The 27,867-nt window shown below is 39.3% G+C and overlaps 1 protein-coding gene across 1 annotated transcript; it reads right to left on the bottom strand.

The window, feature by feature from the left end:
• SRP54 (signal recognition particle 54) lies at positions 1–27,834 on the bottom strand. The gene is made up of 16 exons (XM_042455969.1): positions 27,589–27,834; positions 14,674–14,783; positions 13,877–13,968; positions 13,252–13,336; positions 10,385–10,489; positions 9,600–9,666; positions 9,453–9,510; positions 6,078–6,228; positions 5,000–5,148; positions 4,137–4,237; positions 3,937–4,023; positions 3,723–3,796; positions 3,457–3,565; positions 2,080–2,250; positions 1,346–1,441; positions 1–467 (listed from the first exon to the last, which is right to left on the bottom strand). The coding sequence occupies exons 2-16, from the start codon at positions 14,749–14,751 to the stop codon at positions 376–378; spliced, it is 1,515 nt and encodes a 504-aa protein (XP_042311903.1). The 5' UTR covers positions 14,752–14,783; positions 27,589–27,834; the 3' UTR covers positions 1–375.
• Between the last annotated feature and the right edge of the window lie 33 nt (positions 27,835–27,867).

The raw sequence follows: 27,867 nt of genomic DNA, 5'->3' as shown, positions 1-27,867 counted from the left end.
TTAAATTTACAATCACTTAAGTTTATTTTACAGTATATTTGTGACATATTGGTATTAACCAACGATTTGAATTGTTTACAAATATAACGGCTGCCATTTAAGGCAATTAAAAAGTTCCTCTAAATATTAAATTTGTACATGATTAAATTTTTAACTTAAATCTCCATGTAACATCAAAATTAAAACAGAAAAAAGCTAATTTAAGCAAAAATATAACCACTTTCTAGAAATAAATCTAGAAATTCTCAGAATTGAAGTTTCAAAAGTGTCACTTGCTGCAATAACATTCCCCTCCACTGTAAAAATAGGAGATCTCATTCTTTTATTGATGTTTCAGCAAATATGGTTAACCAAGTCAGTTTATTAAGGCTTTTTTTACATGTTATTAAATCCCATCATGCCTTTCATGTTTCCAGCAGCACCCTGTTGAAATTGCCGCATCATTGATTGCAAACCTGCCATGCCACCTGGAACAAGAGAATAAGATTAAATACTGTATTAAAACTTCAACATTAGTTTGGAGGAAGCATTATTAAATGGAACATGTACTAAATATTGTTTTAGGCTTGATTTTTTAAAAACATAAACCTGTCATGTCACATACAGTTTTAGAATCACAGAAGCATAGAGGTGGAAGAGACCTTAAGGGCCATTCAGTCCAACTCCCTGCCATGCAGGTATACAAAATCAAAGCACCCCAACAGATGGCCATCCAACCTCTGTTCAAAAATCTCCAAAGAAGAAGACATGGCTTTCTTGGTGCTAAAATCTAGCACCAACGTGTTATTGATGATGATTTAAGTACAGTCAACAAAGTTCACTTTCTTCAATAAACCATCATTTACATTTGGGAAAAGAACATAAGCATTTTATGAAAAGACTGGCTAGCTTGTTGAATGTCTAGTGTAACTGAGTTTTTTTAAAAAATTATTGAGGCAAAAATAAATTTTATGTTTTCATCCCAGTACACTCCAGTGAAGCACCTATTTGTTTCAACATAATTGCCTGTGCCAGGGTGAGTTTAGTCTATGTTACAGAAGCATAGCTATGGCTCTCCAATTATTTTTGGGCTGCACCTCCCAGCAAATTTAACTAAATTAGGCAATGGTGAGAAATCTTGGAAATTACAATCCAATATTTGGAGGGCTTATAGTTCCCCAACCGCTTTCTAGATGTACTGAAGGTTCTCTCTAAGTACTTTATTGGCCAGTTACTTTCTAATTAATATGGATTTTATTGCTGGACAGTATGCATAAGTATACAGCACTGAAGTTGTTAAATACAAGGACTTCATTCACCTGTAATATTAACATAAAAATATTAACATAAAAATCATAACCATTACCCATGTGATGAAGAACTCTAGGATCCATCATCTTTGCCATCTGTTGGTTCAGTTTTGCCATCTGGGATGGGTTTACGTTCTTTGACATGTCGCCTCCTTAAAAGGAAGAAAAAAGGAGGATGAGGAGAAAAGAGGAAAATGACAAGGTAACACAACAGAAACATTTAGAGTATGAAGTATAAGTGTACTGGTAGTTGTATTTAATGAAATCACAAGCAAAATCACTACAATTGCTAGAGTTGGTACTATTCATAAGCAGTATATTATCTGGTCAGAATTATTTGAATATAATCAATAACTATCAAATTTAGTCATTTTTATCACTGCATCATTCAACTAGGTTTAGGAACATGCTGAACTCTGGTATTGGACAATAAATTTTGATTTGTTAGAAAGTGTAGTTTTATTTTTAAGAGAGGAACCATTGTCTATTCATCTCTACCACTTATGTCTTGGCATCATCTTTCAATAGCAGATAATCATGATAAATAATACTTTTCTAGGACAGAATTATGAACATGAATCTGTTCCTCAAATTAAACAAATATCTAACTCCTTGTGGAAAATTTATAAGGAATTACTTCTGCGATTCCTGTTAAAAATTCAATCCATACACATAAATGTTACTGCACCTGTGATGTTTATGGATTTTAAGGTTACCCTAGAACTAAAGTTTCTAAAATGTAGCAACTAATTCAGTTTCAGACATTCATTCCATATAATCATATTCTCACCTTTGAAAAGTCCTTTGATGCCACCCATCTTTTTCACCATTTGTGCAAATTTTGTGTACTGTGTTAGTAGTTCTTGAACATCTCTAGTTGAAACACCAGAACCTCTTGCTACTCTTTGGATTCTTCCTGGTTGTTTACTGAAAACTTTGGCCCCATCTGTACTATCTAGTTCTGTAATGAGAAAAACAGTGAAAGGCATTCATTCTGCAACATAGTATGTTAAAATGCTTCCAAGCGAATTTCCAATTTGCTTTTGCATTTTCTTTAAAAAAGGTAACAGCCCAGAATTCTCTACTAGCAGCTTAATACACAATTAACATTAAAAACTTAATACTGATACTATATTATATCCTCACATTTTCTATAATAAATTTCATGTACAGAAATGCCACTTCTAAATGCAGCAACCAAAGCTATTACTACACTGTAAAACTGTAGTGTCTTATCAGACAGGTTACTTACATAAGAGCACAGAGCTGACTCCAAACTTCTGCTTAAAGGTTCTATTGACAATAGAGGAAGGGAAAGCAACATTTTCCATTTCTCCCTTTCTTTTGCAGTCTCCAGTGACACTTCCCACTCTTCTACAGAGGGTCCTCCAAAAAGTGCAGAAGATGGTACAGGGAGTTTCAGGGAGAAATGGACACAAATATCACCCTGTCCCTTCCATCAACAGGAAGTTTATGCAAGATCCAGTTTCTACAATGAACAGAAGAACTCTTCCTGTTCATAGAGGAGCAAGTCTAAATCCAGCCCTAAGATTTAGATCTTAGAATTTAAGTACAGTTGGCCCTTGGTATCCATGAGGGATCCATTCTAGACCCCCCCTGCTGATACCAAAATTCAGGGATGCTCAAGTCCCCTTGTCCTTAATGGCAGCGTAGCCACATGCCCTCTTCCTCCCTCCCTTCCTCTCTTTCAAGGTTGCTGCCGCAGGCTTGATTTTGGGGATGGTTTGGAGGCAGAGGCTGGAGCCCTGTCAGCTGGAGAGAGCCGAAGCTGGGTCTTGGAGCCCTCCACCAGGCCAAACACCCATGACGGAACCTCCAGGCTCCAAGTCCCTGTGGCTTCCTCCAGCTGACAGGGCTCCAGCCTCTGCCTCCAAACTGTCCCTAAAGCCAAGACTGGGGCAGAAGCCTTGGAGGGAGGGAAGGCTTCAATACAGTTGTCTCCAATGTTGTCGCAACTGCCTGTAGACGCAGCCATTGGTGACAATGCAGACTTGCCGTCCACGGATGCTCTAATCCACAAACGGCAAGGTCCCACTGTACTACAAAATATAAAAGTTAGACAATTAAGCATGTTCACTGTTCTGACATTATTATAAATACACTTCAGCACATCTGTTATTCAGTTTTAAGCAGCTAGAAGTGTTACCTTGATCATTCATACTGTCCATTATCGTCATCAGTTTCCTTAACCTTGCCATTGATTCCTGTTCATTGCCTTTACTCATAAAATCTGTTCCAAAACCAGGGATCATACCCTACAAAAGCAATATGAAAATAGTAAATATCTATTTCAAGTACACTTTAATATCTTTATGCAATTTTAAAATTCAGATAGCAATTTAATTATACAGTACAAAATATTCTAAAGATCTTTTTATACATGCAAAGTTTTAAAGTTTCATCCACAATTACCAAGATTTGACTGAAGGGTCCCATTTTCATGATGTTTTGAAACTGTTCATACATATCTCTCAAGGTAAATTGACCTGAAGCACAGAAGACGTTGGTTAAATTTTGGTATTAGCAAAATCAGGCTGCCCACTCATTTTTCTACAACACATTTACAAGCCGAGTAATATATTGAGCAACTCAAGAGCATGATAAAAGTATTTTTGGTATAGCTTACCGTGTTTTAGTTTCTCTATAAGAGCCTCATTGTCATCTAATTTCAATTCATTTACTTTATCTATCAATCCTTCAATATCTCCCATACCTGGAATACAAAAAGCCATCTTCAGAAGAAAATTTAAAAAAATAAAGCCTCCACGAGAAAAGGTAAAGACTGAGGAAGCCACAGTGTTAGAAAGAAACTCCTGCAATACATACCAAGAAGTTTGCTGATAAAAGGTTGTGTTTTAAAGGGTTCAAAGTCATCTATGTGTTCACCAGTACCAATAAAAATGATTGGACTTTTAGTGGCAGCAACTCTGCAAAATAGTACAAAATATACTGTACGTTAGTTGGGTGTAGAGTTAATAAAGTGTATAAGCCTGTATTTAGTAAGATGTATTTAAAATATATTGTAATGTTCTCAAATGAAAAGCTTAATATGAAAATCATCATGAGGTAAATCACAACTGATGCAGGGTAAGCCTGTTTAAAATTCTGTTTGTAAACAGACTGGTAGAACAAGGCTCATGGTATATTAAATATTACAGTCCCTAGATTTTATTATTGGGAAAACTGATTTCACCCTATCAGAAACAATTTTGAAAAGAAAACCTGTATCCACACTTACTCTTAATGTTTCTATTTCCACAAAAGTAAAATAAAAAAGTAAAATAAAAAGGTGCTTCAACATTAACTCAGTGATAAAACATAAGCTAGGTTTGTTTCTGTACTTTCAGAATTGTTTTACTGTGGAGTCATTCAGAGTGCTACTTAGCCCCACAATGAAGAAAAAGACCTTATTGTTTGAGCAGGCCTTCAGCATTGGCTGACCAGGGTGGAGTGAGTGCAACTGGGTGTGCTGTTCTTAGTGTATAATATGTATTTTAAGTATTTTAACTTGTTTTTATTTTTAATGTCTTAAAAGTAATGCTTTAATCGAAGGCCTGGTTTAGTGCTTTTTTAACTTTTATACTCCATATTGTTGCAGATCCTATGTTTTAACTTGTATTGTAAACCACCTGGAGTCCCACTCAGAAGAAAAGTGGGATATAAATCAAATTAAAAAGTAAGATACTTACGCACTAAGTGCCCCACCTCCTTTTGCATGGCCATCAAGTTTTGTCACAATCACAGAAGCAACATCAACTTTATCTTTGAACGCTTTTGCTTGAGATTCACAGGCTTGACCAATAGAGGCATCCATCACGTAAACAATATTATCTGGTTGCTAAAAAAAGTTTACAATTTGTTAAGATTTTTTTTTACACATTATCAAGGAACATGGCAATTTATTCAACTACTAAGCAGCACTTATTCTGGATTTATACTACACAGTTTTATGACTTCTTCAGTAGCAAACATTTTTGTTCATGATTGTTTCACTCATTTTAAGCAGAGACATGGAAGATTCCTGTACAAACTAACTTGAAAGTAAGTCCCACTGAATCCAGATGACTTTATGACTAAGTACACATGCTGAGGATCATGCTGCATACATGTACATATAAAAATCTGCTTTTTTAGAACCTGCATATTTAACATTTCAGGACAAGAATAATTTCTACAGTTATTTTTAGAAAATAAAATAGCAAGAATATCAGCATATTATACTGATATAGATTATTAAGTCGAGGGCAGGTTTTGGGGCCAAAATTATGGATTTTGCCATGACTTGTGAATAGGTTGAGGGTAAAACTTGGAGGCTCATTCGGTGTGTGTCTGTGTGCCTGTGGCAAGAGGGACTCTCATTGAGGCTTTTTGCTTCAGCATTCAGCTTTCGTTTTAGCCTTTGCGTAGGTGGGAGAGGGACTCTTAAACAAACAGCAATATCAATCAATCACCCAGGACTCTTTCTGCTTGGCTCAAGAGAGAAAGAAACTGCATGGGGAAATCTGAAAGAGCTGCTATCACATTACCATCGTGACCTGTAAATAAGTTGACCTGAAATTTTGGGGTCAATTTTTGGGCATAAATTTTTAGACTTTTAGATGAGTATATACGGTAGTTTAAGGAATTTAACATGAAAACTTCTCAAATTAGCAGAACACTGACAGCGTAAAATTACTTATTCCAACTATCAAGACAAATCTATTGTAACAACTTCAAGCTAATTTATTAGAGAATTATCTGGTATTTTATTACTGATACAATACTTACTATGGCATTAGCAACTTGCAACATTTCTTCAAACAGAGAGTCTTCCTGTTTGTGACGACCACTTGTGTCAACGATTATTATTTCAAAGTTTTCATTCTTAAATTTTTCAACACCTTCTGATGCAATAATCACAGGATCCATCTCTGTATAACTGTTCCAACAGGCAAATACATGCTTATGTGAAATTATGAGATGGTTTTCACGTGACACCACTGTGCAGTCCAGGGACAGTGATCTTCCAATCTATTGGCCAGATGCAGCCTGTGGGCTTTCCTCATCCAGCCCACAAGCTTCTGCTTTTATCTCCAACCAGTGATCAGAGATAAGAGGAAACTACTGCATGGAATGAAACTGTTCTTTGCAGTCCGGGTAAGCTATTGCTCTGGGGCTTAGCCTTAAATAGATATACTTAGAATTGAGCTATGCTCCTTAGATTTGATTGAAAAACATACTAATTGATAAATATTACATCTGGCCACATCAATTTTAGTTTGGCCCCTTTCTGTGCCCTTCGACCCACCCATTTCTCTAAGGTGGCCCCTAAGAAACATTCCAAGAAATTCGCCCCCTAGGATAGGGGAAAGAACCATCTTACCCAGAGACCTAACAGCCTTGGACCTTGGTCTAAATGGGTTCCCCAAACTGCTATAACCAGGCAGCCGAGAGGCCAATTCCCCAAAAAACTGACAGACAGAAGTAGTAGGAATTGCTCTGCAAGTGCACATTTTTCAGCTAGCTAGCAGCCCCTTCCGAGACAGGCTGCGTACTTAGTACTGATAGCCTCACCTCCCCAGGGCCACCTCATTGTTTCTGGTAATGGAACAATGGCCTTACTCCCTTCAACATTCTAGTTAACATACAGCAGTAGCGTATAATTTTCACTTCTTTTCTGCTTCCTGAGCCGCTGTCATTCTCACCCCCAAGATTTTTTTCTATTACTGTAATACTCCACTAGGATTTTAGGTCACCTGAAATGGATTGTGCCTACTTAAAAACTCAATTGTTCATCCTTCTATTGAATCTGACAATTCAATAATGAAAATATTCTTCATATTCTGGCCTACAGTAATAGAGGGAAAGAACAGGTATGTGCTACAGCAGTATACAGCAAAAGAAAGCTACCTTGATATAAAGCTGTGGAGTGTTCTTGCTACTTGCAAGTGGGTGGGGGGGGGGGCAATTTCCCCTGGTTCTTAGTTATCAGAAAGCATTATTTTACATGCAATTTGTTTCATTTTCTTTCAGAGCTCCCAATATAATCTATCCAGCAATTTATTTTGTAAAAGCAAAACTGGCATTGAATTAAACATTTTATTTGGATGGTTTATTCTTCATTTAATTCATGTTTAAGAACAGCTTTGAAATCTTCAATGAAAAACAGTATACAAATTTAGTCAATAAGTAATTACATGAAAAAGGTATTGAAAGCATGCCGATGTATTTGTTCTAGAACAGGAGTAGGGAAAGTGCACTCTCAGATTCCCCAATTTAAAAAAAAAGAAATTGCTCAAATACACCCAAATGCCCTCTAAGTTATAATAATAATAATAATAATTTTTATTTTTACCCCGCCTTTCCATAAAAAAAATGTTATGGAAAAGCTGCCCCATGCCTAAGGGATGCAGTGGGGCACATGGAAGCAAAGAAAATTTCTCAATTTTTTTTGTGGGGGTGCAGCCCTTTAAACTCTCCTGGGGAGGACACAAGGCCACCCAGCCCTGACAGTTGTTCAAGAGAAAATAGCAAGTTTGGAGGTTTGATGATCTAAACGTTTCTAGTGGATAACATATTCGCAAGAACTTGTTCATGCAGCTATACTTGAAGCCTCTGAATCAGAGCTGTGTGTATTGCATGTAAGAGGAGGACTGTTCAATAGAATTAAATGAAAATAACATGATAGCATTCTTATAGACCTCTGTTGAAAACTAGATTGCCCATCTAATGAAAGGACAAAGACTCCAAGTAACTAAGCTTATCTGGAGAGTTATGAAACGTATTTTAATAATTAAAGTCAACTATATAATATTTATTCTAGATCAGTGGTCCCCAAACATTTTGGGGCTACCACTCCCTTTCCTCTTGGGCAACAACCCTTGTGCCCCCAATGTCTATTTCTTGATATTAGGTCTACTGTTTATGCAGCATCCACCTGGCCAGCGGCATCTATCTCAGCTGTCCCCCAGCTTGCCACCACCTCCTCTTCTGCCTTATTCTCTCATGTGTAAATACAGCAGCGGCAGTAGCAGAGGCGCAGACCTCCAACTTGCCTGCACCAGCCTTACATCAAAAGGAAGGCCAACTGTCTGACTGCTCGATTGCTGCTCCTCAGGTGACTAGGTGCAAAGGGAGCAGTGACTGAGCAGCTGGTTGAGCAGTGACCTCTATAGAAGCCTCTCAAAGGTGCCAGTCTTTCCTGCAAGGCTGATACAGGTGAAAAGTTTCTCAGTCATTGCTTGATCAGCAGCTCAGTTGCTGCTCCCTTTGCATTTGGTCACTCTGGGAGCAGCAAGTGGCTGAGGAGCAACCAAGAAGCCTCTTGACCATGCTGGTCTTCACCAGGATGGAGAAGGTCACAGTCACCTTCTTATTTTTCTCCCCAGCAAGGAAAGACTTTCAGACACAGAGGCAAAAGACTCTTTTGAAGTATTGACTGCAGATAGCAATAGCAGCCTCATTTAAATGCAGCTTCATACCACCTAAGCAGTCTCTAAGAGGTTTACAACTGTAAGCTAATTGCCTCCAACAAGCTGGGTACTCATTTTAGTAACCTTGGAAGGATGCAAGCCTGAGTCAAGTCTGAGCCCTTGGCTGGTATTGAACTTGCAACCTTATGGTTTGTAAGTGACTGCAGTACAGGCATTTAACCACTGTGCCACCAGGGCTCCTTCCCCAAGATGTGCCTTCCTGTTACATCCTCAAATCACACACACACACCAACATTGTTTCTTCTGCTACCTCTTCTTTTGGTCTGTCTGATGAAAGAAAGCTGGAGCAGCACTGCACCTTCAATCTACCAGCCAAGTTCCCCCCAAAAGCTCACAAAGCTTAAGCAGGGTCGCAAATGTGAAAACTCCTTTTTGTTGGCACTTCTCCCCTGACACCACATGCTCTAATTTCTCACCCCTCCCTTATGATCCTAAAGGCTACTGGTTCCGCTTGTCTTTCTTGCACATCAATACTTTGACTAAAGGTGCCCGTTGCCCCTTTCCCCCTCACCGTTCCCCTGGATCTTTCCATTGCCCCTGGGGCATGTACTTCCTACATTAGGAATCAGTGTTCTAGATGTATCAAAATATACTAATTAGTTCACTGAGCTTGTACAGAACTCAATTTGATAATTAATTTTAGCAGGGAAAAATGGTTAAGGATACATACCTGCCATAAAATGGAATTCTTGCTTTTGTTGCATTCTGTTTTAACTGGTCAAAAGCGCCTGTATAATGCAAACACTGTTTGTTAGCCATGTAAAACATGCACACCTGGCAAAAATAGAATAGCTAAAAATAAAAATACTCATTTCACCTGCTCTGTAAGTATCTGCACATATCAAGCATGTCTTCCAGCCTTTCCTCTGGTAATAGTATGCCAACTGTTAATAAGAAATCCAAGTTGTAATTATAGTGCAAGTGCACATTAAAAATGCTTCCCACAAACATTATATCATGTTTTCATTATTCTACAGCAGTCAATATGATGACTGACATATATACCTTGTCCCTTCAATCTGCCTCTTTTTAGCACAAACAATGGCCTGTTACAGACGGCCAAAATAATGCTGCTTCGGGTCTCTTTAGAGGTATGCTATTTAAATGATGCATGGGTCCTAAGTGTCCGGAGGTCGCGCCAAAGCCACACTCCATTCCTAAGCACTGGAGTGCAGCTTTGGTGCAGATTCCGGATTCTTAGGATGCATGCATCATTTAAATAGGATACCTCCAAAGAGTCCCGAAGCAGCTTTATTTTGGCAGTCTGTAACAGGCCAATAATTAGTATAAAAGTATGGCCTATTTACATGCCATTGTTCAGGTAAATAGTACGAAATATTTTATTTGTATAACTGTCAGTTTTCAATTTAAAAATCACACACACACACACAAAAAAAAAAAAACCAACATACAAAATAAAGGAAGAAGCACATCTAAAAAAAAATCAGTTTTGAAATACTGAGCTCCTGACATCTTTGACTAGTAAGATTTTTGCCTATTAACATTTGCATAGAGATCTCCAATTTGCTTATATTAAAAGGCTGTTCAGCCATATTCACAAACATTGATGCCTACTTAAAGAATTAAAAACTGCAGTGTTACCTTTGAACATGATGTTGTTTTGCCACTTCCTTGCAATCCAACAAACATTATTATGTTCTGTTTTCCTTTTGTTGGTGTCCAGGCTTTGACTCCAGGATCTACAAGCTGTAAAATAATAGTACAGTATGTACAGTATGTGATCTCAAATTCACATAATAGTTTCTAGAATCAGAGAAACATACACAAGGTTTACAAGGAATGCAATTTCAACAGCAGATTTTTCTTCAATATTCCTGTTTCTCTCTCAGTTTTAGAAGTGATAAATTAAAGGAACACTATCTGCTACACAGGCATTCTATAGGAGATCAAGCTACACTACTTCTAGCCCAAATGGCTCTTATAATCCTTTCAAATCCCCTTGTCACACATAGTGCCACTGAAAATGTGTGGCATCACTTGAGTTGGTGTCACTCAGTGCGGTAACTCATGGCGTCACCCCCCCCCCCAATTGACCTCCTCCCATAACACACTGTACAGAATCCTTAGTAATGTTATGAGCCCTGGTGGTGCAGTCGTTAAATGCCTGTACTACAGCCACTCACTCAAAACCATAAGGTTGCAAGTTCAATACCAGCAAAAGGGCTCAAGCTTGAATCAGGCTTGCATCCTTCCGAGGTTGCTAAAATGAGTACCCAGATTGTTGGGGGCAATTAGCTTACAATTGTAAACTGCTTAGACACTGTTAGTTCAGTATAAAGCAGTATATAAATGAAGCTGGTTTTGTTTGTTTGTTTTTTACTAATGTGGCTCATTAATTCTAATTCTTGTATATTAATGTAATGGTAATACAGTTCACCTTTCCTATCTGCAAGGGATCTATTCCGAACCACCCTGTGGATAAAAAATGTGGGACTTTGAGTCCCATTGATTTTAATGGCAGCTGCAACATGCATGTGGCTATGCATGAGCCCCCTTTCAAAACAATGGGGCTTGACATTCATAAATGGCAAGCTCACGGATATCAAGAACCCACTGTAGTTATAACATAAAAACTAGCAAAATTAAAATTATACTTTTAAATTACAATATCATACACACAGCCTAAATGCATTTACACATATATAGTTTCATGTGTTTCCAATTAAAATTTGGTAAAAGGTGATGTTTTTAAATATATATTTTTAAATTAAAATGTAAAATTTAATTTAAAAAAAACCCGGCACCTCTCCTTTTTCCTGCCACTAAGCTACACTCCACTCACACCATCTCTTCAGTATTTTAAAGAGGCACAGGTGAATGTCCCAGGCCATTTCTACCAAAAGGCAGATATTTGAGGAGCATGGTGTCGCATGCCCTTAGGGTGTCACTTGGTGTGGTCAGCACCTCCCACACTCTCCTAGCGATGCCACTGCAGAAAACTGATGTCAAGAAATACACTTAATCTTACAGCCATTAAGATGGTTTGCTTACAGCCATTAAGAGACCATAAGTGCTGCTGGTCTAGTAGCTATGCCAGGCACAGAATAAAGTTATTCACAAATTTTAAAGAGAAGCATTTCAAAGTGGGTAAGGGAAATAAACAGTACAGTAGGCCCTTGGTATCCGCAGACTTGCCATCTGCAGATTCAAGCATCCGTGAATGGCAAGCCCGCACTGAAACGGAGGAGGAGGAAGTGGTGGTGGCAAAGAAGGAAGTGGCCCCATGCTGTCTGACAGCGGTGAAAGCAGCGAGGCTGGCTTTGGGCGGCTGGACCATCACTGGCTCAGCCAGCCAGGCTGAAGGGAAGGAGGAAGGATGAAGGTTGGGGTCCCACTGGCTGGCTCAGGGGTGGCCATCTTTCCTTGCCACCCTTGGCCTACCATTCAGGTAAAGTTCCATTGTCCCCAAAGGCAGCGTAGCCACACCGTCATTATGGACAATGCAGACTCAAACATCCAGAGATGTTGGTATCCACGGGGGGTCCAGAACGAATCCCCCACAGATACTGAGGGCCAACTGTATTATAGTTAGTGTATGCCAATTTACTTGTGGCAAACAGCAGTTCCCACAGAACCTAAAAATGAGAAACATAGTGTTCTAAAAAAAAATTGGCTTATCTGGAGAGGTGGTGTTAAGCAGGTATACGTAAATATGCTTGCTTTGCATGATTACTACATGGACAAATGCAGGAGGAGAAGAGGCTGCAATAGGGAAGCAGTCATGCTTTCATTTAATCAGTTTTTGCTTAATCACAGTCATATGCCAGGTAGCAATTTTAGGGGTATTAAAGGGATCATTTATATAGATAGGTCGCTCCACATGCCACAGTTAAGGCTAATTGTGAGCTTTGCCACAGTTGGGAGAAGCCTTTTAGACAGCATTTACAGCTAGTTTTGCAATAAGAGCTAACTTAGCAATAAGAGCTAACCAACTGGAGTTACCTTATGCAAGTGATGTAAAATCTATGTAATCATTCATTTAAACTACACTATGGTTCAACTTAGACATAACACTAAGGCTTCCAAATTTACAGTCATATTTAAGAACTGTCTACTTTCCCCCACCTATCCTATCTGTTCAGTATTCCTCTCTCTAGGAAGAGTGAACTCCAGAGGCAGAACAAGGACTGTTAGTCAATTCAGATATCACATCCAACCTCTTGTAGCACAAATTGTGGTCTGGCCTAGGAAGTGAAATGAACAAATGTGACTTGTGTCAAGGGCAAACCTTGCTTCAGTAATAATCTACCGTACTATGTTCAACTAACTGTTTGTAGTTTCTTGTCTCAGTAAGATTGTATGTAACCACATGTAACTATGTAAGAGCTACATATGAAATGGGGGTGTGAAGTAAAAAAAAATTGCTAAGACAAATAAGGAACCCATGAATGTCTGATTATATTAAAGACAAACAGATTAGAAAACCAGTTACTGTTTATCCATTTTACCTTAACAAGTTCTTTAAAGACAGCATGTTGGATCATTTTCCTCTTGTTGAGGCCAGAAGCCATCTCTTCAAGATCGATAGCAGATCTGTAGTTCAAGAGGAAAAAATATGTAAGCCTTACATCAGAATAAGAATATTTTGTTATTCTGCTGCATTCAATGGGACATACTGTAACATAATTAGGAGCAGGGGATAAATAAACTAAGAATATTAATGTCAATTAAGTAACACTGGAAGCTTAATACCAATGCACAAAGATGTTGTGCATGAAATATGTGTATGTATTTCATAGTCAGAACAATGTTGTACGTACATATACAAACACCCACACCCAGGATAATGTCACTAAAGCCTCTGAATTTTAAGTGTCATTATATATTTATAATCTCTATATTGCAATGTATGCATATACCGGGTTTTGTAAATACGTCAGAAGAACACTTCTTGAGCTAACATATTATAGGTCAGTCATTATATATAGTATAGGTTTAAATTGCTTTAAGCTGGGTACTAAATCAAGAAGTACAAATAATACTATGTGCATCTTTCAAGGGTTGCAATTAAGCATGAAGTAAACTAACACCTGTGTAGGAGATAAAAACTGCTATTTTATTTTATTTACTCACTTGACATTTTCTCTTAGTTGCTTCACTAACTTTATGTTGACATCAGCTTCCAATAGTGCTGTACATACTTCTTTTAACATTGCATTTAAAACCTAATAAGGAGAAAACAAAGTTGACTTCAGAAACAAGTAAGATTTTTTTTACTGTACCATGCATATTTCAAATTAGGTCAAAATGAAGTAGAAAATTTCAGGTGTTCCTTCATATAGCCATGTGACTTAGTGAGAAATAAATAAAAAGTGGCAAAATATAATGTATCATCGAATAAAGGCATGGAGGGGGGAGTGATTCTTCCAACAACTTTCTTGTAAGCCCTCCCTGCTCCTGACTTTCTATGGCAAAACATGATTATTTGTTTGCTCCTGGAAGCCTGCAATTTGGAATAAAACATGGTGCAGGCAATCCTCAAAACCAGAAACAGTATTTCAGCCACTTGTGGTTTTGATATTTCATTATTTCTGTATATTGGGAGCTGTGTGGCCATGACAATCCTGTGGGCAGAAAATTGGCCCACAATGTCTTTAAAGTTATCCACTCTTGATTTACACTATGCCAACAATATGAACTTATTCTGAGCTAGTTAACAAATGGAATTAGCGCATAGATTAATACTCTATGTGAGGTTAAAGCTACGTTATCACATATGACATTTTAAGCAGCTGCCATGCTTAGTAAATAGAATTTCAACTATATTACATTAATGTAGGACAGTTCTTTCAAAGCTAAATTAAATGTGACAGTGATGAAAATGTCATGTTTACTCTAATTTTTTTAACACATATGCAAAGGTTACATACCTCTTCATTGATAATGGTAGCATTGCTTAGTGAGCGCAATGCTGAGGTTATTTTTCTCCCAAGATCTGCTAGCACCATTTTGGCAACTTCACAGTCAGTTCAAATATGATCTATAAGAAAAGAGTGGGAGACTGTTAATTTCTTACTTACAAGAAGCTATGTGCTATCTCTTCTTTGTGAACTAATTTGTAAATATGATAACCCTAAACCTATTTTGGAACGAAAGTATGAAGACTTTCTTGAGAAGATATGCATAACTATTTAGAGCCACAGACCATCACAATTTACATGAAAATACAAAATAGCAGCCAAATCTGGAAAAAAAACTACAGCTACTACTTTCCCTTCTAATGCACTACTAACTTTCAATATTTTTTTAAAAATTTAAAATGCTGGAGAATGCAAACGATCCTATATAATCTGCTATTTTATTTTAGATGTCTGGTTCTTAATTTTTTAGCAGCTCAGCAAATTTTGCAACCTGCATAGTAGGAAAAAAAAGTATCATTTCCTCCTAGCAGTGTGCATACTTGTTCTAAGAGGGTCTGTTTGACAAAGAACAGAGGATACTGGTCAGAAATATGTACCCTAGGGACTTATACAGTTGGCAGCTTAAAAAAAACAGTGGATGATGTCCTCAACTACAGCAGACTCACAGACATAAAATCTTTGGTGAGATGGAATATTGTTAAACTTCTTGTCCAAAAAGCAGTGAGAACTGGAGCTGTAGAGATGTAAATGGCTTTTTTTAAAGGGGCTGTATTGAGAAATGTAAAATAGTGGTCTAAGTAAAACATTATTTTCTATCATGGATACCACATAGAATAAGATAATTATGTGACTTAGTACAAATCTCACCACTTTGAATAAAAATAAATGATTTCTTTAAACAATTGTTTTATTCTAGTGGAAGAGAAGGGCCTTTTTGGAAAAGTGTATCAGGTAATTTATTTCATCAGGGGTTAATGGGTCCCAGTAAGGGCATGAAGAAAGAACTGATACAGTGGACCCTTGTTATACGCTGGAGTTTGGTTCCAAGATCCCCATAGATAACAAAATCCGTGGATGCTCAAGTCCCCTTAAATATAATGACATAGCAAAATGGTGTCCCTTATTTAAAAAATGGAAAATCAAGCTTTGATATTTGAAATTTATAATTTTTAGAACACTTTCAAACCGTGGATGCTTGAATCCGTGTATAAAAAATCAATGTATAAGAAGGGCCAACTATATATCCATATTAGGAAGCCTGGATGTGTGAAAAGGGAGGAAAAAATAAGTGGCCAATGAGATGCAGTAATTTGATAAGAAAGACCATTACACTGTTGTCCCTTTTGCAACCAAAGCCCAAAATCTAGATGTGTCTAGGCTGGCAAACATAAGTCCATTCAAGCTTGTTATGTATACTTATTCTTTTTTTAGAATATAATAGATTACTTTTTCTGCCTTAATATCCTGAAGGGACTAGATCTCATCTGATCTCAGGAGTTAGGCAGTGTTAGTGCTTGGAAGGGAGACTTCCAGGGACTGTCAGGTGCTGCAGGCTACATTTCAGAGGAAGACAATGGCAAACCACTTCTGTGTATTCCTTGCCTAAAAGATCTTTATAAAATTCAAGTGGCGATTAAATTGACAGGCAACCTGAAGGCACATACTTTACCTTAGAGTTTTGTATTTTCTGCACTGATTTAAAAAAAAAAAAGGCCTGGCTATGGAACAGAGACAGCCTTGATCGCCTTGGTGGATGACCTACGCAGGGAACTGGACAGGGGGAATGTGTCCTTGTTGGTTCTCCTAGACCTCAGTGGCTTTTGATACCATCGATCATGGCATCCTTCTAGACCGCCTCTCTAGGATGGGGCTTGGAGGTACTGTTCTACAGTGGCTCCGTTTCTTCCTGGAGGGGCAAACTCAGAAGGTGGTACTGGGGGACTCCTGTTCGACCCCCTGGCCATTGACCTGTGGAGTCCCTCAAGGGTCTGTGTTGTCCCCTATGCTGTTTAACATATACATGAAACCGCTGGGAGAGGTTGTCCGGAGTTTTGAGGTGCGGTGTCATCAATATGCAGATGACACTCAACTCTACTACTCCTTCCCACCTCAATCCAAGGAGGCTGTCCTGGTCCTAAACCAGTGCCTGTCTTCAGTAATGGACTGGATGAGGGCAAACAAGTTGAAACTTAATCCAGACAAGACAGATGTGTTCCTGGTCAGTCGGAAAGCAGATCAGGAAATAGGGATCCAGCCTGTGTTAGATGGGGTCACACTCCCCCTGAAGACACAGGTTTGCAGTTTGTGGGTAGTCTTGGACTCAGCTTTGAACCTGGAGGCCCAGGTCTCTGCTGTGACCAGAAGTGCTTTCGCACATTTAAAACTTGTACACCAGCTGCGCCCGTTCCTTGAGAAGCCAGATTTGGCCACGGTGGTACATGCCTTGGTTACATCCCGTTTGGACTACTGTAATGGGCTCTACATGGGGCTGCCTTTGAAAAGTGTTTGGAAAATTCAGTTGGCTCAAAGAGCTGCTGCCAGGCTATTAACAGGGGCAGATTACAGAAACCATACAATGCCCCTGTTGAAACAGCTTCACTGGCTGCCAGTTTGTTTCCGGGCACAATTCAAGGTCCTGGTTATTACCTACAAAGCCCTACATGGCTCAGGTCCACACTATTTGGCAGACCATTTCTCTTGGTATGAACCGGCCCGGACTCTAAGATCCTCTGGGGAAGCCCTTCTCTCTGTCCCAACATCATCACAAACATGGTTGGTGGGGACACGAGAGAAGGCCTTCTTGGTGGCTGCCCCTAGACTCTGGAACTCCCTGCCCAGGGAGATCAGGATGGCTCCCTCCTTGATGGCCTTCCGCCGGCAGGTGAAGACCTACCTGTTCACACAGGCATTTAGGGATTTACTATAAGGACAGGCTGGGATGTTCGATGTTGGACCAGTTTAAAAATTCTTTTCAATGTACTTTTTATTTTATTGTACTTTTTAAAAAAAATACTGTGAAGCCACTCTGAGTCCCAGTCCTGGGAAAAGAGCGGGAAATAAATAAATAAATAAATAAGGAATTCAAGTACTCTACAGAGTAGACTTGTTCAAGTTTCCTTACAGTTATGGGCAGCACACTCACATCAAGTGAAGCTTAATTAATTTATATGCAGGGATGGGAAGCGCTGGAATTAATCATATAAATTCTGATTTCTTGTACTATTTTATAAAATAAAAGTTCCAAAGGGTCTGTGAGGAGAGGTGTTTCCAAAGAAACAATATTCTTGGAGGCATGTTTTCTTCCCATTTCAGAAAACCTTTTATCTCAAATTAATAAACTGTCTGAAGGGATTAGAACTGCAGACATAGACTGAATTGAGAGAGAAACAATAGTTGAATTGGCATGTAATCACTCTGTGGCCTACTAAGAATTTTATAAAGTTATCAAAAGAGAGGCCACCGATTAAGAAAGGATCACACAGTCAATCACATATTTACCATTTGCTTCTGGTATGCTTCTAGGTCTGATTCTGGTGCCCTATCTGACCCACAACTTACAATCAAATAGAAATTATAAACAAGAGTGAACAAAGATTGGCACCTTCGCTAATCTTAGAGTCTTTAGAATTCCTCACAAGGAAATAAGATCTTCTGGTACAAAGGCTATTTTGTCACCAGTTATACAATTATTTTGCATTATTCTGACTTTTCTATCCCCTGTTTTAAAGATTAAAGGGTCAATAAACTAGTAGGTTGTTGTTGTTGTGTGCCTTCACATAATTTCAAACTTATGGAGACACTAAGGTGAACTTATCATGGCAAGATTTGTTCAGAGGGTGTTTGCCGTTGCTGTCCTCTGAGGGTGAGAGAGTGGGACTTGGGACTTGCCCAAAGTCACCCCGTAGGTTTCCATGGCAGAGCAGAGATTCAAATCCTGGTCTCCAGAGTCACAGTCCATCACTCTGACCATGATATCACACTAGGTACAGAAGGTAGTAAGATCCCATCTAAACTTGGAAGCTAAAAAGAGTCAGCCCCAGATGCGACCATGCCAATGCATACCAGGTGCTGAAGGCCATCTCTGCATATTCCTTGCCTAAGAAAACCCTATGAAACCCATAAGTCAACAGGCAACTTGAAGCCACAGATACAAACACAAACTGGTAAGAATAGGAGGTCAAAAAAAATTACCCAAATGGGCAAGAGCCCGATTTATGTAAGCTCAGACAGATCAATCTTCATATTCTGAGTTCTGTGAAGTATAATGTATGTTTAGCACAGGCCAAGCAGTTTGGAGAATTGTAATATTCTCAACTATACAGTTTTGTGTACCACAGCATGAAATAGGAGTCAGGACAGATTTGTAGGCTATTGCTCAACAGATACAGAAGGTAGTAAATTAAATTCTGCTTCAACATTTTGAGTCTTATTTTCAAAGCAGCCTAACTCAGCTGAGTTTATCTTCAGTAACTAGGTTAGCAGCTCTGTGAAACATAGTAAGAGAGAGCAATCAAATTATTCCACATTAGAAACAGGTAGAGATACTAACTAATTAACAACGTTGTTCTTAGAAGAGTTGGAAATAGGACGCTTCTATTTCTGTACATAACAATAATCAGACTTTAAAGTTCAACCCTTAGAAGGATTTTGGGTAAGAATTCTGTACAATACAGTAACCAGCTGAACTATTCACCAACCACTGCAACTGGCTAATGATATGCTGTTCCTCCTCCACTGCTAACTTATGGAATGTGTTGATTAACACTACTTTCTCAGCTGACATAAGAGCCTAGAACAAATAGTTCTTGTTCAGGAAAGGACTATTTTCACTACAGCGCAGTGATTCCCAAACTTTAGTCCTCCAGGGTCTCATTCACACTTACATTTTTGTTCTACGGAGATTTGGATTTCCGTGGTGACATGATACCATATTGATGTTCTCACTACGGTTTATGTGCCTGAATCTCCCCATTGCACTTAAACCCTACTCGGCATTCACACACACACACACACACACACACATCGGATCAATTCAAAATGGAGGTGTCTCCATTTTAGGAAATGATCCCATGAAATCCGGATGGATTTGGTAGTGTACTCACTCTGAACCTCTACAAAAGATGAGGTAAGGGATCCAGTGTCGAATACACCGGGTTAAATGGGTTTCTCCCTGCACACACACACACACACACACAGCAAAGGATCTTCAAAAAATGCAGTATCTTTCCAGTTTGTATTAATTCCAATGCATCCTAGGAAAATTACAAAACACAACTTGGAATCTTAGAAGCAACAAAGTTGAAGTTACTGAGTTACCTGAAGGAAAGCATGTCCACAACTGAATTTTGACAGTACACCAGTGTGAAGTAATTTTACATGGTTTGGCTCAAGCGACAAAGTCAGTAATTGCAGCCTGAACATTAGGGTCCTCTATAACACGGGGTAGAAAAGGGAAACTGATAAAATGGGTTACCTTCCCTTGAGAACTCTAGGACTACTTCATTTTTTTTAGATCACACCTTTCCTCCTCTTGATTTTCTAGCACATTGAACAGTCTTTTGAAATTATCTTTATTACTGAAATATTGTTCCTTTCCCCCTGTGGTTGATTTTTTAAAAAAATATTTATTTTATTTTATTTTGTCTCACACTGTCCAACTGAGGTTTATTTTTACCCTTTGGAGTGCACTGTTCTGTATCCTTTAGGGAGCTGCATATCATTTTCTGCCACTGATCAAATAGTTCCCTTAATTCTGTAGCCTCTTGACCATATGATGCCAGGCAGAACAGCTAATAACTTAATTTGTCTACTCACATTAAGATAATTTTCATTTCTAATTTATGAAGGTTTATGTTTAAAGAGACTTTTTGCTATCATCATACTTTAGTAAAGGATCAGAAAAACTGTGTTAAATTCACAGGGGCTTCTGAGAACATGCAGAAGATAGATTGCTTTGCTTTTGAGATTAATAGCTGCAATGTCTCATGTGTTAATTTGTGAATTTGCAAACAGCATGCTTGTACTCCCATAATATCAAATGATAATGAATTGGGGAAAACTTTATTAGTGGCTGGGGGAGCACTGAGGTTTTTGCCTCATTCAGAAGTGTAGGTTGATCCCCAGGCTTGTACAAGGACCAACTGATTTCTTTTAAGGGCTCCTCTGAATCAGAGAGAGAATAAGACCTATCCAAATGTGATTGCTCTGCTGATGTCTCCAAAATTTCCATGGCTTCTTTCTGCCATGCAAATGTAATTGTGAAGTCTGATGCTTGTAATCCTGGTGCCGCAGTGGTTAAATGCCTTTACTGCTGCCACTCACTCACAAACTACAAGATTGTGAGTTCAATCCCAGCCAGGGGCTCAGGGTCAACTCAGGCTTGCATCCTTCTGAGGTCACTAAAAGGAGTATCCAGCTTGTTGGGAGCAATTAGCTTACACACTGTAAACCGCTTAGGGAATACTTAAGTGTGCTGATAAGTGGTATAGAAATGTACTTCCTATGGCTATTCACATGTTTCAAGGCTTTCTGACAAATCTGGCTGTTTGAGTACTCTGGACTGGAAATTGAAGTTTATTATTTTACTCGGAGTAACTGTGCCTGTTTTCACAGAGTTTTGGAGGGATCATGGAAAGCGCTCCAGTTTCTTATAATGACTCCTTGTATACATAGTTCCCTTTTTATCTTTTTATTATGGAAGAGAGGAAATTTGCCAGTAATGCTTGGGAAGTCACAAACTCTACCAAATATCCCATCTCTTCACCTTTGCTAATGAAGTTTTTAAAAAAAGGCAAAAATTCCATAATTCCTTAAGACCTGAAAGTGACCAGATATTAGGATTAAAAACATATACAACTATCTAAAAAGTAATTAAAACTCAATACCACCTATGATAAAATGACTCTCACAGTAAGTTACAAGAAAGCTAATATGCACACGTTCACTATGAGTCCTCAAAGGAACAGTAGAACAATGAATATGTCAGCAATTCTGTCACTTAAAATATCCATCCAAAACCTTACCACCTGATCCTGAAAGAACTGTTTAACAAAAGTCTTGAGCCAGTCTCTTCAATGATTTACTCTTAAGAATTAATCTTTACAATATTTCTCAGATTAATACATCACAACTGGGTACCCTTAAACTTGGTGTAGTGGGAAAATCCCTTCGTCTCTGCAAGGTGTCTGTTTTTCCCTTTTGCTCTGTTCATGATGATTATGATCTTGACTGTTGGTTACATCTGCTAAATATGTTGTTAGAGATACATTCTTATAATCTCTTATTTATTTCTCCATGGTCAAACTATCTGGGAGGGTCCATCTGTTGTGTTATAAAAGCACATGTTACTATAAACACAATGGTATTTTTCACAATCAAATGTTTATGGATTAAACACATCACAATCATGCCAATGAACATGTTAATTATGTTAATGTCATTTAAAGGCTTGCTTAACAAAGAAAAGTTCTTAGCTGTGGAGCTGGACAACCTCCTCTTACCCAAGGTTCTCAACACTGAATAATTACAGTACTAGGCAAACAACTAACAGGTGTATGTATTATTGTTGTTATCATGCAGTTAACCCTACTTTTGAAAAAACTACCTTCCAAAATGGCACTTAAAATGAGACACACCTTGCAAGACAAGACAAAGGGGAGCAGAGAGAAAAGGCAAATCAAGGTGCAGAACAGTCATGATCTAGAAGTGGGCACTTATATCCAGTTAAGGCTAGACTGATTTCCCCTTTGTTGTTCTTGTACGAATAGCAATGGTGGTTCTTGTTCCTACAGCAGTGTGTAGTGGCAATTTTTGAGGTGCAGGCCTCATCATGATTTCTATAATTATATTTAAAATACAGTTTCTAGTAGTTTTCATTTCCACCAGGAGTAGTTTTTTTTATAATGTTAATGGGTTCTGACTACTCAAGATCAAGTCAATCCAGAATTACTTTGTATTACTACACTGTTAGCCTGGTGTTGCAGAGATTACAGCTAAAGACAGAGGGAATAGGAGGGGGTAAAAGGGGGTGGCAGATGATGTCCTAGAACATACAACACTGCAGAAATAATCCACTTTGAGACCGCTTTAACTGCCCTGGCTCAGTGCTAGAGAATCCTGGAAACTGTAGTTTCTTATGGCATCAGAGCTGACAGAGAAGGCTAAATGTCTCACAAAACTACAGTTCTCACTATTCCCTGGAATTGAGCCAGGGCAGCTAAAACAGTCTCAAACTGGATTATTTCTGCAGTGTGTTTTGGACTAAAGTTAACTAACTTTACCCACATTTATTTATAGGTAGAATGTTTTTAACATTCTGGATTATCCAAATAGTGAAGCTCAATGTTACAAATATATCCCTTTTCAATATGAAAGAGCAAATTAATAATTAATCAATCTAATGCAAATATAATTACAGTAATGTAACTTGCTGTTATATTTCTGATTAAAATATTGTTTCTCCCTCATTGACTAAAATGTATTTAACAGTTTGCCACTGAATTTCAATAGCAAACTGGGACATTTAACATTCTCTTAAGACGCATAGGGGGTCTTCAGTGGAGGGCAGAAGAGCCAAGAAGGAAAGATGAAGTGGGAAAGTTCTAGAAATCCCCCAAATGCTGATCAGGATTAACAGAAAATATTTCTCTCCTTGTTGCACTCAGGGCCTGAGGAGGAAGTAAATCCAGTGGACGATACCCGTAGGCCAGATCTGACCTATAAGCCACATATGTGCAGACCTTCCACATTTGTTTAAAAACAATGCCATAAAGCAATGGAGTCCATGTTAATGGAACACACATAAAACCAAATCATAACAAAATAGGCTCATCTTTCGATTAAGCAGATGTTATCATCAGGGAGTCAGGGAATAGGGATTCTGTGCTGGATGGGGTTACACTCCCCTTGAAATCTCAAGTTTACAGCTTGGGTGTTCTCCTGGACACAACTTTGAGCCTGGATACTCAGGTTTCAGCAGTGGCCAAAAGTGCATTTACACAAGCCAGCTGCACTCATTCCTTGACACTTCAGATGTGGCTACAGTGATGCATGCCTTGATTACATTCCATTTGTGGGGCTGCCTTTGGGAATTGTTTGGAAACTCCAGTGGGTCAAAAATGTTGCAGTCTGGGGCTAGTTATAGGGAGCATACAAATCCCTTCTCAAAACAGCTTTGTTGGCTATTGGTTTGTGTCTGGGCACAATTCAAAGTGCTGGACATGACCTATAAAGCCCTATATGGCTTGGGTCCAGACTATCTGAAAGACTTATCTCCCAATACAAACCTGCCAGAGCTGCAAGGTCTTCAGGAGAAGGCTTTCTCTCAGTCCTACCACCATCACAGGTTCGCTTAGTGAGGACACAAGAGAGAGCCTTCTTGGTGGCTGCTACCAACCTCTGGAGCTCCCTTCCACAGGAGGCTGGGCTGGCCCCCTCCTTTTTTTGCTTTTGCTAGTCATTTCTGTTTAAGCAAGTGTTTAATGTATCAGTAAGGGAACTTTTTATTGGGGGTGTTTTATTAATCTTTTAAAGTTTTGGTTGTTTTTAAACATTATTTTAATGTTTTTCATGAAATTATTTGAATTGGTTATAAATTTTATTGGAAACATTTTAAATTTACTATTTCTGGAAACTGCCTTGGGTCCCACTCTGAGAGGAAGGTGGCATACATGAGTCCCAGTCCTGGGAAAAGAGCGGGATATAAATAAATAAATACAAATGAAATGAATGAATGAATAAATAAATAAAATGTTTGAAACAGGAATTTGAGGAGAGCCATGTTGGATCAGACCAAATTTATCTATTATTTATTTAGTTACCAAAGGCCCACTCTCCCCATGGAGGTCCGACTAGTGCCAAGACTCATGAAATTTAGGGGCCAAGTTAAAATGTGGCTGTTCACCAAAGCTGCAGTGTCTAATTAATTAAATCCAAAGTTTTTTATATATAGTTTCTAAAAGTTTTAAATTTAATTTTTAAATGCTTTTATCTCATTATATTGTATAATATGTTTTTGGCTCATTTCAATTATTTTAATGTTTTTAACCTGCTGCTATTTGTAAGCAGCCCTAAGATCTTGATATACGGTGCAGTATAATGTAATGGTTTGAGCATTGGACTTGGTTTGACTTCCCGTTCAGCCATGAAACCCACTGGGTGACCCTGGGCAAGTGACACACTCTCAGCCTCAGAGGATGGCAATGGCAAACTCCCTGGGGAAAAAATGCCAATAAAACCCTGTGATAGGGCTTTAGGGTCGCCATAAGTCAGAAATGACTTGAAGGCACACATTTTACTAAATAAATGCTAAAGAAGTAAATAAATAACACTAACATCCAACTGCAACTTTTTTTTACAAATGTGATACCCTTCTTATCGAACAAAATTTATCCATGTGTTTTGCAACCAGCATTCAAAAGCATACTATATAACAGTTCAGTCATTTAGTTATATCTCACTAAATATTTTCAGGTTCTGTGAAAATTTAAAATTCAACTAAAAGTACACAAATATGATATTACGAAAGAAAAAGCAACCTCCCAGTACTGTACCTATACATTTGAGAGAAATATGCTGACTCATCCAAATATTTTTAAAGCTTGTACAGACAAGCCAAAATAAAGCTGCTTCAGGACATTTTGGAGATATGCCGTTTAAATGATGTATAAGCTAAACATCATTTACGATAAACGATGTATAAGGCTCCAGCCCTAAGCTTTGGCGTAGCTTCTGGCCTCTTTAGATGCATGTGTCATTGAAACAGCATACCTCCAAAGTGATCCAAAGCAGCTTTATTTTGGCCTGTCTGTACGGGCCCCTTAATTACTTAAGTTACTACAGTAGTTCTAAATGTAAGATGAATAACTTATCATGATGAGAACTGTAGGGAGGGGAAAGTGCATTTGCTTTGTCTATCATGTCATCTTGCATCAACAGGTGACATCTCAAGAGCTCTCATTTTATCTCCGTTTCTGCCTCCAGTAGCTGGTTGTTTCAGCACCTGTACTTTCTAGCAAAAACAGCAAGCCAACAGCCCAGCCTCACAATTCTTTATGACTTCCTTCCCTATTGACCGGCACCTCCCTGCTTGCAAGCATATAAACACTAAATAAAGTGAATAATCATTCATTCTAATAGGCAGCATATTCTCAAATGAACCTGAAGAGGAAAGAATTACTGTGCAGGGAGAACAAAACTATACTCCTGAATCTCACTACTTGATATGCTCCATAAAATGCAGAAAGATTTATTTGTAACAAAACATGCTTACAATTTCACTGCTTTGTTAGCTTTCAATAGAGTGATATTTGATTTTTGAGCTTTCTTGGGACTCCTGGATTTGACAGCAAAATGAGAATATTTTAAATACTGTGATCAGTTCATGCACAGCATCTGAACTAGATGAAGATTCGGGAGAGAACAATAAATGGTGGTTCTGGCTATTACTATTGTGTTCAAATTACTTAAAGCCATCTCACATATATAGTAACCTTTTCCAGGATAGTTATAAGCTCTGCAGTGGGGAGGGAAAAGTGCTGTCTGAATTGCAAGCAGGGTCTGCTGTGAAACTGCCAACCTGAAATGAGCATATAAAGTAAGTAAATACATAAGCAGCAAGCAAGTGGCGTAGTGGTTTGAGCACTGATCTGTGACTCTGGAGACCAGGGTTTGAATCGCTGCTCAGCCATGAAACACACTGAGTGACCTTGGGCAAGTCACACTCTCTCAGCCTCAGAGGACAGCAATGGCACCCCACTCCCTGAAGAAATGTGCCAAGAAAAGCCCGGGACAGAGTCACCTTAGGGGCGCAGTAAGTCAGAAACAACTTGAAGGCACACAACAGCAACAACAGCAAAACAGTACTGTACGTTCTTAGTTTGTAAATGATGATGCATTCGCTAAGTATCTTGCCACTTCTGTGTATGTATGTTTTAATGTCAAGTGCAATTCTGGGAATTGCCCAGAGCTTCATTTGAGTAATGAGGCAGAGCCTTGGCTTTAAGCTCAACAGCTTAGCTCTGGAGAATAAGTAAGTATTAAGAGAACCACCAGACATATGTGTCCAAAAGACGCTGTGGAAACCGTCCATCCTGGGAATTGTAATCTGTTGTGGCGCCAGTTTAATGTGTCATCGCAGGTCTCTGACAGAGAAGGCTGGATGTTCCACAAAACTACAGTTTCCAGGACTGCCTAGCGTTGGCCCAGGTCAAGTTAAAGCCGTCTCAAAGTGGATGGCTTCTGCAGTGTGTTTTGGACCATGGTGGCTCAAGGCCTGGGGTTTCAGCACCAGCACCAGCGGACTTCCTCTGAGGCCATTAACAGCCGCACTAATAACGGCCTGCAGCTGTTGCTGGTCAGCTGAGTCGGTGCTGGAGAAGGGCCCTCCTGCAGTCCAGCTGTTTCCATGCCTCGGGTTTAGGAGGGAGAGAGGCAGCTGGGCAGCAGCATCTTCTGGAGGAGGCAGGCAAGAGGGGCTCCAGGCGTCCTCCTTTCCAGGACACAGCCGAGAGAGACTTCAGCCTCCTGTCCTGGAGCACTTCCAAAATATCCTCCATTTTGAGCCTGACTAAGAAGCATGGGTTGGCATTTATTATCGTTATTTCTTATATCCTGCCTTTCTCCCAATATAAGGACTCAAGACAATCAAGGGCTTGTAACTTTTACTCGGCCACGTCCTACATTCGGCGCGAGAGAGAGTGACCGGGCGTCCTCCTTTCCCAGGACGTGTCCTACATTAAACCCTCCCAGAGCGTCCTCCATTTTCAGACACGCCTAAGAACCACGGAGGTTTATTTACTCATATTAGCGCTTCTAGCTGTTGTGGTTCTCGTGTCCTACATTTCCCCCGTGCGTCCTCCAGCGTCCTCCTGGGCTTCCCCGGACGGCGCCCAGCCACTCGGGAGCCCCTGCCTCCACGGAACTCACCGGGAAGAGAAGCTCCTTGGCTCCGAAGCGGCGGAGGAGGCGGAGGCCTGGCTCCGGGGCGGCGCAACAGCTGTCCCGGGGGCGCCTCGCGAAGCCGGCGGCGGCTGGGGCCCGGGGCCGAGAGGCAAAGCTAGCCTCGCCCCCGCATCCAGGCAACCAGCGAAAGAGTCACGTCACCACCGCCACCCCACTGACGCTTCGCTCCTGCTTCTTTCTCGAGGACTTCCGCTTCCGGGTCGTGTCACGAGACAGCCCCGCCCATTGGTCCACTTACGTAAG

Source organism: Sceloporus undulatus, chromosome 1 (genome assembly GCF_019175285.1).
Source record: "Sceloporus undulatus isolate JIND9_A2432 ecotype Alabama chromosome 1, SceUnd_v1.1, whole genome shotgun sequence".
In the NCBI taxonomy this organism is placed as follows: Eukaryota; Metazoa; Chordata; class Lepidosauria; order Squamata; family Phrynosomatidae; genus Sceloporus; species Sceloporus undulatus.
Note: the sequence above shows the minus strand (reverse complement) of the source record. Positions and strands in the feature narration are given on the sequence as shown.